General features: G+C 45.8%; 2 protein-coding genes and 1 pseudogene across 5 annotated transcripts in view; 1 reads left to right on the forward strand and 2 right to left on the reverse strand.

The window, feature by feature from the left end:
* Positions 1 to 1,573: 1,573 nt before the first annotated feature.
* On the reverse strand, positions 1,574 to 7,656 carry CUNH1orf189 (chromosome unknown C1orf189 homolog). The gene is made up of 3 exons (XM_035009568.1): positions 6,994 to 7,656; positions 2,378 to 2,507; positions 1,574 to 1,675 (listed from the first exon to the last, which is right to left on the reverse strand). The coding sequence occupies exons 1-3, from the start codon at positions 7,080 to 7,082 to the stop codon at positions 1,574 to 1,576; spliced, it is 321 nt and encodes a 106-aa protein (XP_034865459.1). The 5' UTR covers positions 7,083 to 7,656.
* On the forward strand, positions 4,635 to 6,515 carry LOC118013597 (annotated as a pseudogene).
* A 392-nt stretch (positions 7,657 to 8,048) lies between the features above and the next one.
* The window catches only part of CUNH1orf43 (chromosome unknown C1orf43 homolog), a 9,882-nt gene continuing 1,415 nt past the window's right edge, over positions 8,049 to 16,515 (reverse strand). For 2 of the 4 annotated variants that reach the window (XM_035009683.1, XM_035009685.1), the window contains 5 exons: positions 13,604 to 13,721; positions 13,336 to 13,389; positions 12,549 to 12,715; positions 12,407 to 12,465; positions 8,051 to 8,979 (listed from right to left, as the gene is read on the reverse strand). In XM_035009683.1, coding sequence (XP_034865574.1) covers positions 8,784 to 8,979; positions 12,407 to 12,465; positions 12,549 to 12,715; positions 13,336 to 13,389; positions 13,604 to 13,721 — 594 coding nt within the window. In that variant the 3' untranslated portion in view covers positions 8,051 to 8,783. Of the gene's footprint in view, positions 8,980 to 12,406; positions 12,466 to 12,548; positions 12,716 to 13,335; positions 13,390 to 13,603; positions 13,722 to 16,515 lie in introns of all 4 variants that reach the window. The other 2 variants (XM_035009684.1, XM_035009686.1) reach the window with 1 other exon arrangement.

Here is a 16,515-nt window from a genome sequence, read left to right on the forward strand (position 1 = left end):
CCTTCCTTCCTTCCTTCCTTCCTTCCTTCCTTCCTTCCTTCCTTCCTTCCTTCCTCCCTCCCTCCCTCTCTCCCTCCCTCCCTCCCTCCCTCCTTTCCTTCCTTCCTCTCTTTCTACAGAGTAGAGGGGAGGGGGAGGGGCAGAAGGAGAGAATTCCGAGCAGACTCCCTGCTGAGGACATGGGGCTGGATCTCACAACCCTGAGATCATGACCTGAGCTGAAATCAGGAGTCCGACACTCAACCGACTGAGCCACCCAGGTGCCCCTCACCTTCCTTCCGTGCCCACGCCTGCCTCCCCCAACCAGCCCATGAGCCCCATGTCTTGTTGGGTGCAGGAACCTGTGAGTCATTGACTAAAGACTCTTGGGAAGTGGGGCTGGTGGAAGCTGGACAACGAATGGATGCACAGGGCAGAAAGGCAGGCGTGGGATGGAGCGATATCTCGGCTGCATAGGGGGTGGCCGGGGGCTGGCGAGGGGCCTGAGAAGGGCCTGGGTCACAGGGAAATCTGAGAGGGGAAAGGGAGGATACCTGCTGTTCCTCAAGCACTAGGCCTGCTCTCTACATACCTTATTTTATTTAATTCTCATAATGATCCTGTGAGATGGGTATTATTTTCCCCACTTTCAAAAAAGGAAACAGGTTCAGAGAAGTAACTTACACAAGGTGACAATTAAGGGATGAAACAGGACTTTGAACCCACACCTGACTCCAAAACCCATACCCTTCTCTATACCTGCTGCTTCTTTGTGTCCATCAGTGGGATGTGGAGGGAGAAAAGGAGAGGGCTCTGACATCAGAGGAATGCACACTGGAGGGTGGGGCCAGACTCGGGGTGGGGGTGGGGGAGGGGAGATGTGAGCTGTGCAGTGCACCGACCGCCTGGAGTGGAGGGCCGGGCAAGATCAGTGTGGAGAGGACGCGTGGCCAATGAGGATACAGACAGCAGGGGAAGAAACCGGGAAGTCAGCCTGGTGGTGTCCCCGCACCGCACCCGTTCCTGGCTCCACAACAGGGATCTCTCGGGCTTGGGATCTCATTTTATGGAAAGTGGATCTTCGTAAGTAAGGTTCTCTGTGGACTATAGACATATGTGATCAATCAGTACTTTTTAGAATTCTTCAGAATCTGAACGCATGTTAGATTTAACATGCTCTTAACAGTTCCCCATAAATCTCAGTGCTCCTCACTCTCTTAGACCCGCTATCTCACCTGCCTTGCCTCCGTGGCACTTCAGTTTGGAACCCTGTCAATTTGCAGAGGTGGGAAGGGTACGAATTCGGGTCCAGAGAAGAGAGACCTGTCCTGGGTCTCATAACTGGCTGACCCAAACCCTGAACTCCAGGCCTCCTGACACCCAAGCACATGGTTCTCTGAGCCACACTCAGAGCTATTCAGAAAAGACCAGAGGAAGTGAGATCTAAGAGGTGGTGAGTAAAACCCAGGAAGCTGTTTTAAGATTATGGCTATGAATAAACACGGTTCAAAGAAGTCAAGATTTAGGACTGAAGAATGAGCCATATGTCTACATTTGAGCCTTTAAGAGCCATCTTTGTTTGTTTCAGATTCCATCAGAGTCTCTCCACATAAAAAGCTTTGCCCATCTGATTTAGTTCCTGCTGGTGCTGCCGATGCTCCTTTTCCAACAGCTGGTGCAGGGCCGCTTGACGGACCTGGTGGGGAGGACAGAACAGAGTATGAGGTTTGCCTTCTGCTTGCCCTCGTTCTCGTTCTCCCCCTGGTGGCTTTCCAGCTGTGTCCTCTTGGATTTGGACTTAGCTGTGACAGAACGCTAGGCAGAAGCATAGAGGCTGCACCTGCAGGGGTGGGAGGGGGATGCCGCCCCATTTTTTTCTCCATAGATGAAGCCCTATGTTCAGCAAATAAGTGCTGAGACCACCATGAAGTGGGAGTCCTGGGAGAAAGGGGCTGGGGCTGGATGCTGAGATGAGGGGATCAAGGACTAGTCTGCACTCTGGGACTCGAGAATATGCCACCTGCAGCTGAACACAAAGAGCCATTTAATGAAAAAAGCTTCTGCTCTGGGGCGCCTGGGTGGCTCAGTCAGTTAAGCATCTGCCTTCAGCTCAGGTCATGATCCCGGGGTCCTGGGATCGAGCCCCGCATCGGGCTCCCCGCTCAGCAGGAAGCCTGCTTCTCCCTCTCCCTCTGCCCCTGCTTCTGCTCCTGCTCTCACTAGCTCTCTGTCAAATAAATAAACAAAAAATCTTAAAAAATAAAAATAAAAAGCTTCTGCTCTGGTATAATGCAGAGAAGGTGGGCAAGTAATGGCAGCAATTAAGTTTGGGAATCCAGTGGGCTTCAGCACAGGATAGTAGTGGATGAGGCTTCAGGTCACCCTTGCTAGAACTCACCATCAGTAGCTGCTTACGTGCCAGTGCCAACTCCTGTCCCATGGTGTCCTGCATCCTTAGGGCAGCATACAGGTTTCTCCTCTGGCTTAGTGTCGTCTGCCACAGAGAGTGAGCGCGTGAATTTCGCCACCTGCCCCAGGTACACAGGTAGGAGCTGGACGGGTCAGTTAGGAATGGAGACCCAAACCCCATCGGAGAGGCCCAGAACCTCATGCCAATGTCAGAAGATGGCAAACTCCCTGAAAGGGTAACTAGAACCAGCTTAGAACCTAGGATATGTTGAATATGCAGGCCCTTTAATCATCATAATAGCCATGTGTCATAGATACCAGTTTCTGCATTGTACCGCAAGGAAACAAAGTGCAGCTGAGTTGCCCAAGGTCACTTAATGGCAGACACGGGTATCAAATCCAGTCTAAGAATTAATACCTTCTGTTATACCACGATTCTCAACCTTAGCTAGACATATTCTGGAACCATTTGCTAGGTTTTGTTTTGTTTTTTAGACTTTTAAAAAATTTTTTAAAAAGATTATTTATTTATTTATTTGACAGAGACAGAGAGAGCACAAGCAGGGGGAGTGGCAGGCAGAGGGAAAGGGAGAAGCAGGCTTCCCGCCAAGCAGGGAGCCCGATGCCGGACTTGATCCCAGGACCCTGGGATCATGACCTGAGCCGAAGGCAGACGCCCAACTGACTGAGCCACCAGGCACCCCTAGACTTTATTTTTTAAGCAATCTTTACACCCAGCGTGGGGCTCAAACCCACAACCCTGAGATCAAGAGGTACACGCTCCACCAACTGAGCCAGCCAGGCACCCCAAGGTTGCTTTTTTTTTTTTTAAAGACTTTATTTTAGAGAGAGAGGAGGGGGAGGAACAGAGGGAGAGGGAGAAGCAGACTCCAAGCAGACCCCAGCACAGAGCCCGATTTGGGACTTGATCCCAGGACCAGGAGATCATGACCAGAGCCGAAATCAAAAGTCAGCCACTCAATCGACTGAGCCGCCTAGGTGCCCCTAACACATTAAGAGGAATCTGCATTTCTTTCTCACACACACACACACACACAGGTAAGCCCTGTTGAAACTTAAAGCATTTTATTTTTTATTTTTTTAGGGGGAGAGGGGCAGAGGGAGCAGGAGAGAGAGAATCTTAAGCAGACTCCACACTGAGTGCGCCTGATGCAGGGCTCGCTCCATCTCACTGACGTGGTTTTGGAATGTTGGTGAGGTCTGGAACCAACGGCCAAGAAAGAATTCTTGAGACGTCTTTGGTGCAAAATGGTGGTTTTATTAAAGCTCGGGGACAGGACCCGTGGGCAGAAAGGGCTACTGCCCTGTTGTGAGGAGTGACTGATTATATACTTGGGAGTTGGGGGAGGTAAGAAAAAGGGAGGTTTTCAAAAGAACGTTCATCTGCTAAAGAGGACCTACAAGGTACCGGAGGCCTTGTCATTGTCAAGTTAAGGTTGTTTTTCCCTCTAGCAAGGCATTAACGTTAAGACAGTTGGGAGTTTCCCTCTGGAAGTTAGGTTATTATTATTATTATTATTTTTTAAAGATTTTATTTATTTATTTGACAGAGAGAGAGAGCACGAGCAGGGGGAGAGGCAGAGGGAGAGGGAGAAGCAGGCTCCCCGCTGAGCAGGGAGCCCGATGCGGGGCTCGATCCCAGGACCCTGGGACCATGACCTGAGCCAAAGGCAGATGCTTAATGGCTGAGCCACCCAGGCGCCCCTAGGAAATTAGGTTATTGATAAGAATGCTTTTTTCTTGTAAATCACTAAGGCATTTATAAACTGAGGGAGACTCCTGTTCTCCAGGACTGTGATCTCTATAAGTTAACCATTTGTTTTTCCTTCCCTTAGCTTCAGAGGAATGTCGCACAGATCCCGCCTGGGAGGGTACTTTGTCCTCAGCTTGCCTTCTGTTCCCTCATCATCACGACCCGAGATCTCAACCTGAGCCAAAACCAAGAGTCCAATACTTAACCAACTGAGCCACCCAGGTGGCCCTTAAAGATTTTTTTTAAGTAATCTCTACACCCAACGTGGGGTCAAACACACAATCCCAAGATCAAGAGTTACATGCTTCACTGACTAAGCCTGCCAGGTGCCCCCCGCCCTGTTGAAATTAAAAAAAAAAAAAAAAAGGTATTTTTTTACAGATGATAGAAAATTTAACCCATATAGAAATACACTAAATGAGAGTTGCAGTTGCCCTCTCCAAGTTCCTGTCTCCCTGCCCATACTGCCTGGATGGCCTCCCCAAATCATGACCCAGCTGCAGCCAGCAAAGGAGCTGAGCCCAGTAGGGGGTGCCACGTGAGGCCCGGTGGGCAAGAGGCTACACCAGGAGCTGATGACCCTCATGAGGTCTGAGGACAAAGGAATTCTGCCTTGCCTCAGTCAGACCTTTCCAAACGGGTGGGGACCACCATGGAGCAGCTGACGAGGTATATGAAGACGTGAGGTAGAAGTTCTCTCGAGTTCCCCAGTGCTTCCTCTTACAATGCACCCACGGTGAAGTTCCTCATACCCTGCTACCACCCCAGCGTGGACACCCAGGGGAACATCTGCCTGGACATCCTGAAGGACAAGGGGTCTGCCCTGGGTGATGTCAGGACCATCCCGCTGTCCGCCAAGAGCCTGCTAGGAGAAACCAACATTGATAAGCCCTTTGGTTATCAAGCTCTAGAAAAACCCATAGCCTTTAAGATGTATTGCAAGAAACCTACTCAAAGAAGGTCTCCAGCCAAGAACCTTGTGTAGCTTCTCTCCTTGTGTTGTCTTTTTATTTCTTCCTTAGATGTTCTGTCCTTCCCTTCATTTCTGTCTAGCATTTTGTTTCTTAATCTGTGGTGTCATTTTTTTTGTTTCTGTTTTTCATTTTTTATTTTTATTTATTTTTAAAGATTTTATTTATTTATTTGACAGAGAGAGACACAGCAAGAGAGGGAACACAAGCAGGGGGAGTGGGAGAGGGAGAAGCAGGCTTCCCGTGGAGCAGGGAGCCTGATGTGGGGCTTGATCCCAGGACCCTGGGATCATGATCTGAGCTGAAGGCAGAAACTTAACGACTGAGCCACCCAGGCGCCCCTGTTTCTGTTTTTTTAAATTAAGTATCTGGTTGAACCCTTGTGATAAATCTATTCAATAAATACACCGGGTTTAAAAAAAAAAGAGGGGCACCTGGCTGGCTCAGTTGGTGAGCACGTGACTCTTGATCTTGGTTGGGGTTGTGAGTTCCAGCCCCATGCTGGGTGTAGAGATTACTTAAAAATCTTTGGGGTGCCTGTGTGGCTCAGTCGATTAAGTGTCCGACTCCTGAATTCAGCTCAGGTCCTGATCTCAGGGTTGTGAGATTGAGCCCCATGTGGGGCTCTAGGCTGGGCGTGGAGCCTGCTGGTAATTCTTTCTCTCCCTCTGCTCCTTCCTCTTCCTTCCTCAAATAAATAAAATGTTAACAAAAATAAAAAACTAAAATCTTAAAAAATATATACTAAATGAAAAGTGAAAGCTTTGTTCTTCAACCCCAGTTCTCAACGAAGTTATGTTTCCTGTGTATATTTCCAGAAAATTTTTCTATCATATACCAGCAAGTATTACTTTTTTACCATGAATTCGTATGTTTATATTATCACTTAACAATTTGGACTTTTCCTACCAGCACATAAAGATTTTCTTCATTCTGTGTAAAGGCTTCCTAGTATTTTTGTATCATAATTTAACCAGCTAGACAGCTTATACTTTTTAATTTTTTTTTTTTTTTTTTTAAGTAACCTCTAACCCAACATTGAGCCTGTGGTGTCATTTTTTTTTTTTTCTGTTTTTCATTTTTTATTTTTAAAGATTTTATTTATTTATTTGACAGAGAGAGACACAGCCCTGAGATCAAGAGTTGCATGCTCCACCAACTGAGTATATGTATGTAAGGTAAACTAGACGTACAGTTGCCAGTTCCAAGGATGTGTGAATTTTGAGATCTTAAGTTTTGATAGATTTTATCAAATTTATTTGTAAAAAGGCTGCATCAATTTGGACTCCCACTAAAATTATATGCAGTTGCTCCCTCACATCCTTGCTGGCTCTCGGTATAACCACCTGTGAAACCTTTAAAAACAGCCTTATCCTACCTGATCCCAGACCACCGTAGTCAGAATCTTCTGGGTTAAGACCCGAGCACATGTGTTTTAAAAAGCTCCCAGGTGAGTAATGTATGGTGATTAACGTAACATAAAAAAAGCTCCCAGGTGAAGGAGAGACATACAGCCTCGTCTTCTCATTCACTCACTCAAAAAATACTTACTGCATACCTATCACATGATTAATACAACAAATACTTGCATTCTACTTAAAAAATAAAAGAACAAAAACTTGATCTGATTTTCCTTCAAACAGGAAGAGAGAGACAATAAAAGCACTGTGTGGGTAGCACGACCTACTGGGCACTGGGAGGCTGTCCCTGAAAAGGGCCGCTTCCTGCCCCCGCACACCCGTTTCCTTCCCGAGGAGCCCAGGACAAGGATGAAGTGTATCTGAGTGGTGGCTGGGGGGGAGGGGGGAGGAGGACAAGGTCAAGCTGAGGGGTAAGGGAAGGGATAGAAGCAGAAATTACCTGTCAACCATCTTCTTAAATCCCAGGACCCTTGGAAAACTCTGCAAGAAAAGCAAGTTGCTCATCTGCCTTGACGTCCAGCACCCCATCCCCAGCACCTTTCCTGTGGGCCTCTCTTCTTGACAGGGAATGGCACTTCCTAGGGGAAGTGAGGGCAAGAGTGCTACTCCTTTCAGAGCGGACCAAAGAAAACATGCCGGTAGGGGCTGCAAGCAGTTACATCATGGGCCCCTCAGGAAACGGTCTGCTTCTGGCCAACCCAGCCCCCTTCCAGCTCTGCACACCTCTTCAACTTTTGTCGTCTTTTCCACAGACATGTCCACAAGCTGGTGGGACGCGGGCTCAGGAGGAGAAGCAGGCTCTCCCTTCTGTCCAGTCGGTCACCCAGGATTCAGTAGTCATAGCAACACATTCACCTCCAACAACAACCCCGGACCTAGAACTTGATTGGTCACCTGGCCTGTTGCCCTGGAGACCTGAAGCGAATCCTGGTTCTCCTGCCTTCTATTAGTGACGCAGGCAATTCTAGGAGCAAGGACCACAGTCCCAATTTTAGGGTTTCTTCTGTGGGGTCTCTGTATGATCGTAGGTCCAAAGAACATATCCTACACCTGCTTCATTAAAAGGCAACTGCAGGGCGCCTGGGTGGCTCAGTTGGTTAAGCATCTGACTCTTGATTTCGGCTCAGGTCATGATCTCAGGGTCATGAGATCCAGCCCCATGTCAGGCTCTGAGCTCAGTGGGGAGTCTGCTTCTCTCTCTGCCCCTCCCCCTGCTCGTGCACATGTGTGTTCGCTCTCAAGTAAGTTTTTTTTTTTTATGTTATTTATTTATTTTACAGAGAGAGACACAGCGAGAGAGGGAACACAAGCAGTTGGGGGGGGGGGAAGGTGGGAGGAGGAGGAGAAGCAGGCTTCCCACGGAGCAGGGAGCCCGATGCGGGGCTTGATCCCAGGACCCTGGGACCATGACCTGAGCTGAAGGCAGACGCCCAATGACTGAGCCACCCAGGCGCCCCTCAAATAAATCTTAAAAAAAAAAGGCAACTATAAAGAAATGAATCATGTTTTTTTTAATTGTTCATTTTATTAAATCTACAATGTCAGACCAGTGCATTGATCTGACATTTCTTCACTGTCCCACAGCATCCCCAGTAAGTGTGGGGGGATGGGATTACGTCAGATGCCAACATTCCCTTTTCCATTTATTCAAGACAGTATGGAAAGAAAGCCTAAGGGTAGATCCTTGCACGTCAGGAAAGTTGTGTTAATGTTTCCACACACGCTGGATTAAGTGGAGCACCAGCAAGCTGTTCCATGTAGCATGCATGGCCTCACTAGACCTCCCCACCAGCTCGCATCTGCCTGTCCTACCAATCACCTCTAAGATGTCTCAAACCCAAATGGTCCCCATTCATCTATGTATAAAGGGGTAGACATGGAAGACACCAGGCCCTGCCACCCCAATTCTCACTCTTAGGATTATTTATAGTGCAAAAGGGGGAAAAAAAGAGGCAGATGAACTACAATCAAAACCAAGTGAGGATTTTTAAGGAAGCACTGATGGAAACATTAAGAAAAACATCTGAATTCAACTCCAAAAAAAGTGTTCCCAAGGGAAAATAAAGTCCTGATTCTCCGAAATGGGCTCTAAGAGCAAGCTGGAGAGTGATTCATAGGGACGAACCCTAAGAGCTCTGGACACCGTGGCATTTCAGCTGACCTGGACCCATCAACCGATGACCTGAGGCCGCTGGCCCCACCAGCAGCATGGCAGCTTCCATCAGCTCGTCACAGAGTACTTTCCAGTGTGTTATAGTTGTCCTTAAAGCTCTTCAGTTCAAGGAAGTGTTTGGCACGTTTACTCTTCTGACTGGAGGGGAGGTATGTCACCTGGATGGTTGTTGGTGAGACTTCAGGAGACTGGGTTAGGTCTTTGGCTGCCGACTGGTGCTGTCTCTGAGAGCTCCCACTTCGTGCTTTGACCCTGGAAAATAGAGAGGGCAGCTCAAGGACAGAATGAGGACTAACACAAGAATACAATTCAAGGCTCATCCATTCTATAAAGCCACCAATGATCCCTCTCCTTGTTCTATCTTATAAACTAGTTACTAAATCCCCATCTGATAGCTTAGAAGTAGCAGAGAAACCAATTTTCCCACTGAGTCCCTGCCTCTGGCTCAACATTTTCTTCATCTCACTATAAAGAAAACTTTAGGGGCCCCTGGGTGGCTCAGTCGTTGAGCGTCTGCCTTCGGCTCAGGTCATGATCCCAGGGTCCTGGGATCGAGCCCCGCATCGGGCTCCCTGTTCAGCGGGAAGCCTGCTTCTCCCTCTCCCACTCCCCCTGCTTGTGTTCCCTCTCTCGGTGTCTCTCTCTCTGTCAAATAAATAAAATCTTTAAAAAAAAGAAAAGAAAACTTTTAATTCTGCTGAATTAAATGTATGTCACTAATATACTCCTAGTCCAACAACAGTCCCTTGAAAACGGAACACCAAAAAATAGAGAAGTAGCTATTGAGTACTTATGACGTGTTAGGACATTAAATTTGGTGTTTTATCAAATATTGATATCCCAGTATCTCTAGATGGTGGTAACATCCCTATTTTCCAGGTTCGGAAACTGATAGCCCCCTTGCCTGAGGTCACAAAGCTATTAAGTGACAGAGTTGGGGTGTAAATCTGTCAGATTTCAGAGCCTATCCTCTTCATTAGACTCACTGAAACTTTCTAGAAACCAGAAATCAAGGACTGACTTTTTAAATTTTATCATGTTATGTTAATCACCATACATCATTAGTTTTTGATTCAAGGGGTGAATTTTTATTTTATTATTATTATTATTTTTTTTTAAAGATTTTATTTATTTGAGACAGAGAGAATGAGAGAGAGAGCGAGCACATGAGAGGGGGGAGGGTCAGAGGCAGAAGCAGGCTCCCCGCCGAGCAGGGAGCCCGACGCGGGACTCGATCCAGGGACTCCAGGATCATGACCTGAGCCGAAGGCAGTCGCTCAACCAACTGAGCCACCCAGGCGCCCCATTTTATTATTTTTTTTAAGTTCATTTAAGTAATCTCTACACCCACTGTGGGGCTTGAACTTGAACTCATGACCCCAAGATCAAGAGTCAAGCAGTCGGGGCACCTGGGGCACCTGGGTGGCACAGTCAGTTGAGCGTCTGACTTGGTTTCTGTTCAGGTCATGATCTCGGGGTCCTGGGACTGAGCCCCACCTTGGACTCCATGCTCAGCTTGGAGTCCGCTTGAGATTCTCTCTCCTTCTCCCTCTGCCCCTCCCAACTCATGCTGTTTTTCTCTTTAAAATAAACCAATCTTAAAAAAAAAAAAAAGTCACATGCTCTTCCAACTGAGCCAGCCACAGGCACCACTATTTATTTTTTAAGTTAAGCTCTATGCCCAAAGATTTGGGAGGAGGAGGAGAAGCAGGCTTCCCGCGGAGCCGGGAGCCCGATGCGGGGCTTGATCCCAGGACCCTGGGATCATGACCTGAGCTGAAGGCAGATGCTTAACGACTGAGCCACCCAGGCGCCCCTCAAATAAATCTTAAAAAAAAAACCTCATGGCCCCAAGATTAAGAGTTGTGTGCTCTACTAAGTTAGCCCGATGCCCCACAAGGACTGAATTATTTATTTATTTTTAAAAGATTTTACTTATTTGAGAGAGAAAACACAAAAGCAGGGGGAAAGGCAGAGGCAGAGGGCGAAGCAGGGATGCCTGGGTGGCTCAGTTAGTTGAGCGTCTGCCTTCAGCTCAGATCATGATCCCAGGGTCCTGGGTTTGAACCTCTCATCAGGCTCCATGCTTAGTGGGAGCCTGCTTCACCCTCTCTCTGTATCCCTCCCTCCTGCTTGTGCGCACGTACCCCCTCTCTCTCTCATACTCTCAAATTAAGTAAAATCTTAAAAAAAAAATAAGATTTATTTTAGAGAAAGAGAACGAGAGCGCGTGCACACACATGGGTGAAGGGCAGAGGAAGATGGAGAGAATCTCAAGCACACTCCCCGCTGAGCACAAAGCCCAACGTGGGGCTCGATCTCATGACCCCGAGATCATGACCCAAACTGAAAACAAGAGTCGGATGCTGACTGAGCCTGCCTGAGCGACCTAGGTGCCCCCCAAGGACTAAATGTTTAACAAAATTGTGGGAAGATACATACAAGATTTACCATCTCAGCCATTTTTAAATGTTTACAGTCCAGCACTGTTAAGTACATTCACATTCCCACCATCTCCAGAGCTCTTTTCATGCTGCAAAACTGAAGCTCTGTCCCCATTAAACCCTAACCCTCCAGCCCCTGGCACCCACCATCTCCTTTCTGAATTTGGTGACTCTAGGGACCCCAGATGAGTAGAACCAGAAAGTACTTGTCTTTCAAAGGAACTGTACTTTGAACAGGCTCCCTAAGTGACTTCCAGACTAAGCACCCTTCTCATCCTCTCCCCTGTTCACTTTCACTCCTATTCCAAGCCGTTTTTACTGGACCTTTTGTTTCTGGAACAAAGTAGTTTATTTATTTATTTGTTTATTTATTTATTTAAATTTATTTATTTATTTATTCATGAGAGACAGAGAGAGAGAGAGGCAGAGGGAGAAGCAGGCTCCCAAGGAGCAGGGAGCCCGATGCGGGACTCGATCCCAGGACCCTGAGATCATGACCTGAGCCGAAGGCAGACGCTTAACCATCTGAGCCACCCAGGCGCCCCAAAGTAGTTTATTTTTAAGGACATAGATAAGAGAGGACAGACATACCCCTTATCTTTTGAGAAAAAGCCATATTCAACACAGCAGAAAATAGAGGCGATTCTTTTCAAGGCCAGTAACTAACTTTTTATTCTACTTGTGCTCCCCCATCCACCCTTTCAACATTTGCTTAAACACCACCACGAAGCTATGTTAATAGTGCACGTTTAAAACAACGCCAGACAAAAGTCGGGATTCCAGTAACAGACACTCAACAGCTAATACTACAGTGAGGCCCTTAGTCTCATGTGGAGTTCCTAATGCTATAAATGCTAATAAAAATGGATGGCACTTAATTGTTACTTTTATCAAACCAAGACATACAAGGAGGACACTGAAACCTTGGAAGAGAAGGAAATCTTTATACTTGAAAACTTCATTCCCTTTGATATAAATGTTACACCACTTCTGACATTTTACTCACCTGGACTTAAAAAAAAAGAAAAAAGAGGGGGCACAGAAGTAGGAGGCGTCTCCCTCTGCAAGCTTGGGAAGCAGCACATGCTTTCAGATGTGAGGGACGGCAGGACGGGACAGCTCGCCACTGTGATTTTGTTAACGCTGCTTATGAAGGGCATCTTGCGGGGGAGGAGGGGGGCAGCACTACCATACTCTCCAACCAGCCCCTCCAACATACTCCCCTTCAAACTTACACAGTGGCCAGCTCACTCAGGGCCTCCTGGTAGCGCAGGTACTCACTCTGGCCAAAGACCTGAGGAAAGAGGAAGGGTGAGAGTCCCTTAGGCTGGGGTATCCCTTTAATTCCCGGAAGGAAAAAGTGGCCATCCAGCTTACCCCCGTCCCATAGCGGGCTGTCTCATAGCCATCCAGCAAGGTATCAATGAGGGCCTTGCGCACACCCTTAAAAGGAGTACTAGTGTTCCGAAGATCTAGCAGGTAAGAGCGGAAATTCTTGCCCATTAAGGAACGGGGATGCCTGCCTTCAGCATGAAATGGTATCTCTGTGGAGATAACAGGTAACAGTGTTAACACTTCTCCCATTTACCAGTATTTCTAGTTTATCTTCCAAATTTAGAAATGGGTCCAATGAATGAATCTGGGGGAAATTCTAACAGATGAAGAAGACCACAGATACAGAGCTGTGTCTGAGTGGTCATTTGGTGGTGGCAACATAGCTATAAGCTACACCAATGGTAAACAATAGTGTCTCTGTCCAATTTACACTCCTACGTACTTATCCTGGCTCTGAAATATAAACCATGTTTTAGCAGAGATGAAGCATACCTGACAATGGTCATAGAACAGAAAAAATTCAAGAACCATTTATCTTGGTCTTACTGAAAAAGCAGATGTCACCTGTCTTTTATGGAAAAACAAACAAATCACCACCATCCAGTTAATGAAACTAAAGGTCTAAAGAACAAATCCACTCATTGAAGAAGAAATAATGTGCCTCCATCATTTCCTTAGAGAAAATAACCTAGTACTCTCAAAACTCTAGGTAATTCCTCCTAGCCAGAGATGTACAGAAAGGACAAATTCTAATATATATCAAGTGGGTTCCTCCCTCTTCTCCAGGTGAGCTTTCAGGATCCTGAATATCCTGTCAAGTAGCCCTTACCAGAGGCACGGATGGCATCCAGAGCTTTCATCCTGTACAGATAGTTGTAGCAATCTGTTGAAAAAGAGACTGGTCGTAGACATAACGCTCAGATTTTCCAAACTTCAGCAAGCTAATAAACTGCCTCCCCGCATCTGACATATACCCAGCAACAGAGGAAGCACAGGTGTAGGTTTTGGCAGCAGCTAGGCTAATAGCTCGGAGAGCAAAGGAATTCTGAACTTGTGGGATTCCTCACTGAAGTATCCTCCAAGAGCATGCCACGTACTCTGATTTCCCTGGGTTTCTAGCTGTAGCAGTCTTGCATCACCATCTGCAAGGAGCTGAGGTTCATACTTGATATCTTGAACCCTGGATAGCCGGATATCAATCTCCTCTTTTAAGTCCTGTTCACACAGAGAAAAGAATATGCAATCACTAATCCTATACTCTGCACTTTTTTTAAATTTTTAATTATTTTTTAATTATTTTTTTATTATTTTATATACTTTGCTTTCTATCAACCTGGAAATGGGGCACATCAAGCGAACAACCAAGACAAAAGCAGCAGAAAAAATGCTCGTATGGTTGATAAAATTGCCAGGTAAGACTAAAAAATTTAAGGATGGGATTAGGTTCTCTAAAAACTTCTCTACACTGTACATCTCTAAGCTAGATCTTTTAACCCGCCAGAATTTCTTCAAGTTCCACAGCATCAACATTATTTGACTCAACTGGGTTTGAAATCTGTTAGGTGTTATAAAGAACTTCCAGAGAGAGAAAAAATGGACAGCAACCAGAAGTCATACTCTAAAAATCTGTAAAGAGGCCTGTATATGATTTATAATAGCTTGGCGACTACCCTACCTGGTAGACCACAGAACTTCTAAAAGCTTTCTTCTAGAGTACGTTAAATCTTTTAAGTAGGTAATTCACATCCGTGGTGTAAAATTCAAAAAAGGTACTAAAGCCACCCCTCACTTATCCAGAAGCGACCATTGTTAACAGTTCCAAGTTCATCTCTCTTAAGAGGGTTGCCAGAGCCCCAGATTTTCCTCTTATAACTTTTTATTTGTAAGTAGTCTCTACACCCAGCGTGGAGGCCAATGTGGGGCCCAAAGTGGGGCTTGAACTTAGGACCCTGAGATTAAGACCTGAGCTGAGATGAAGAGTTAGAGGCTTAACTGACTGAGCCCACCAGGTGCCACTTCTTGGTACTCTTTAGAAACGTCCACTGTGAAATATTATCATATATGGAATCCGTGTTACATACATTTTAAGTAATTATAAAAATCGTTAAGATGAACATCTATATCCACTATCCTGTTTATGAACTAGAACGTTACCAATGACCGTGAAGCCTTGTGTGCCTATCTCTGATTGAATGCAAACCCCAATCTTAATTTGTTCAACAATCTTGTTTTTCTTCACTGTTTTAACACATTATCAATCTAAACAAGATGTTTAGCTTTGCCTGGTTTTGACCTTTACACAAATGGAGAAGTATGTTTTAAATTCCTTTGCAACTTGTCTTTTAAAATGTTAAATACTTGGGAAGACTGGGTGACTCAGTCGGTTAAGCATCTGCCATCAGCTCAGGTCATGATCCCAAGGTCCTGGGATAGAGATCTACGTCAGGATCCCTGCTCAGCGAAGAGCTTGCTTCTCTCGCTCCCTCTGCTGCTCCCCCTGCTTGTGTGCTCGCTCTGTCAAATAAATAAAAAATCTTAAAAAAAAAAACCTTAAATACTTTATTACAATAGGTTGAACTTATATGTGATAAAATGCATCCAATTTGTGTGGACTGATGAGTTCTGACAAATGAATACACCCAGTCAACCACCATTACAACCAAGACACAGAACATTTCCATCACCCCAAAATATTCTTCATATCCCTTTGCAGTCAACCTCTCCCTCCCTGCTCCAGGCAACAATTATGTACTTTCTATTGATATAGTTCTGCCTGTTGTAGAATTTCATAAAAATGGAATGGAACAAAATGGTAGATACTTTTTTATGAATGGCTTTGTTTTTTTTCACTCAGCATGTTTTCGAAATTCACTCAAGTATGTGACTTTTTCATTCAAAAATGCTTTAGTGTTTCATTTGTGTTGCTTAGCTTATTTTTAATCCTTACAGTATTCCAGAACACAAGTATATCATTATATATTCTCAAGTAGACATCTGGACCAACAGTTTCTTCTTGAAATATCACAATCACTGAAATGAACACTCTTATACACGTCTTTTGGTACAACACCAGCACACACTAATTTCTTCATGCTAAGAGTGGAACTGCTGCACTATGGATTAGGTACATGTGCAGTCTTACTAGATAATGCCCAATTATTTGCCAGAGTAGTTTTACTCATTTGCACTTCCAGCAGCAATAAATGAGAATTTAGATGAGAGAACTTTTTAATGCAGAAGGAATCTTATCTCATCTAGTCCAGAGAGCTCCTAAATAATCAAAGTTTTGATTGGATCATGATGTGCTGGAAGCCAACCCTATGTCCCTCTTATGGAGAGCAGGTGGCATTTGGAGGACTGAGGGAATGTGGAAGCAGCTCTGCTGAGGTTTTAGGCCACAACACCTTCCTTAAGGTTTTCCATGAACAAAAAAGGAGGAGGAGTAACAGCCCTGGTGAGGACAGAACACTGGTCTAGGAGTTGAGAGAACTGTGTAGTACCCTCATTCTCCCACTAGCCTGTTTGTCACTCAGTAGCAGATTACCGGGTACCTACTGCATGTAGGCCCTGGCTTTACTGTGGTAAACAGAACCGGCGCAGAGCCTGCGTTCTTGAAGCTTACAGTCTAGTGGAAACTGCGTATTAAGCAAATCGACAGACATAAAGGAAAATTTGTAGTGAAACGGTATCTAGAAAAATATCAGGACACTATGAGAAAATAAAAAAGAGCACCTACTTTAAAATAGATAACAAACATTCTTCTTCGCGGAAGAGTAACGTTTGAGCTAAGCTCTAAAGAGCAAATCAGCTGTAGCCAAGAGAAGACTGGAGGAAGGTCATTCCAGACGGCATAACCGCACCTTAACCGTTGGAAATCCAACCCCTGGAGCTGGATCCCAGCTACACCCTGGGATCACGGACGAGAGGGTGGAGCCGGGGTGGGGGTGGGGGGGCGAGACTTCTGGTTTAGACGGGCTCGTCTCACACAACCGACAGCCTCACAAGAGGG

Source organism: Mirounga leonina, unplaced genomic scaffold (genome assembly GCF_011800145.1).
Source record: "Mirounga leonina isolate KUSES-001 unplaced genomic scaffold, KU_Mleo_1.0 Mir_154, whole genome shotgun sequence".
NCBI classification, from domain to species: domain Eukaryota; kingdom Metazoa; phylum Chordata; class Mammalia; order Carnivora; family Phocidae; genus Mirounga; species Mirounga leonina.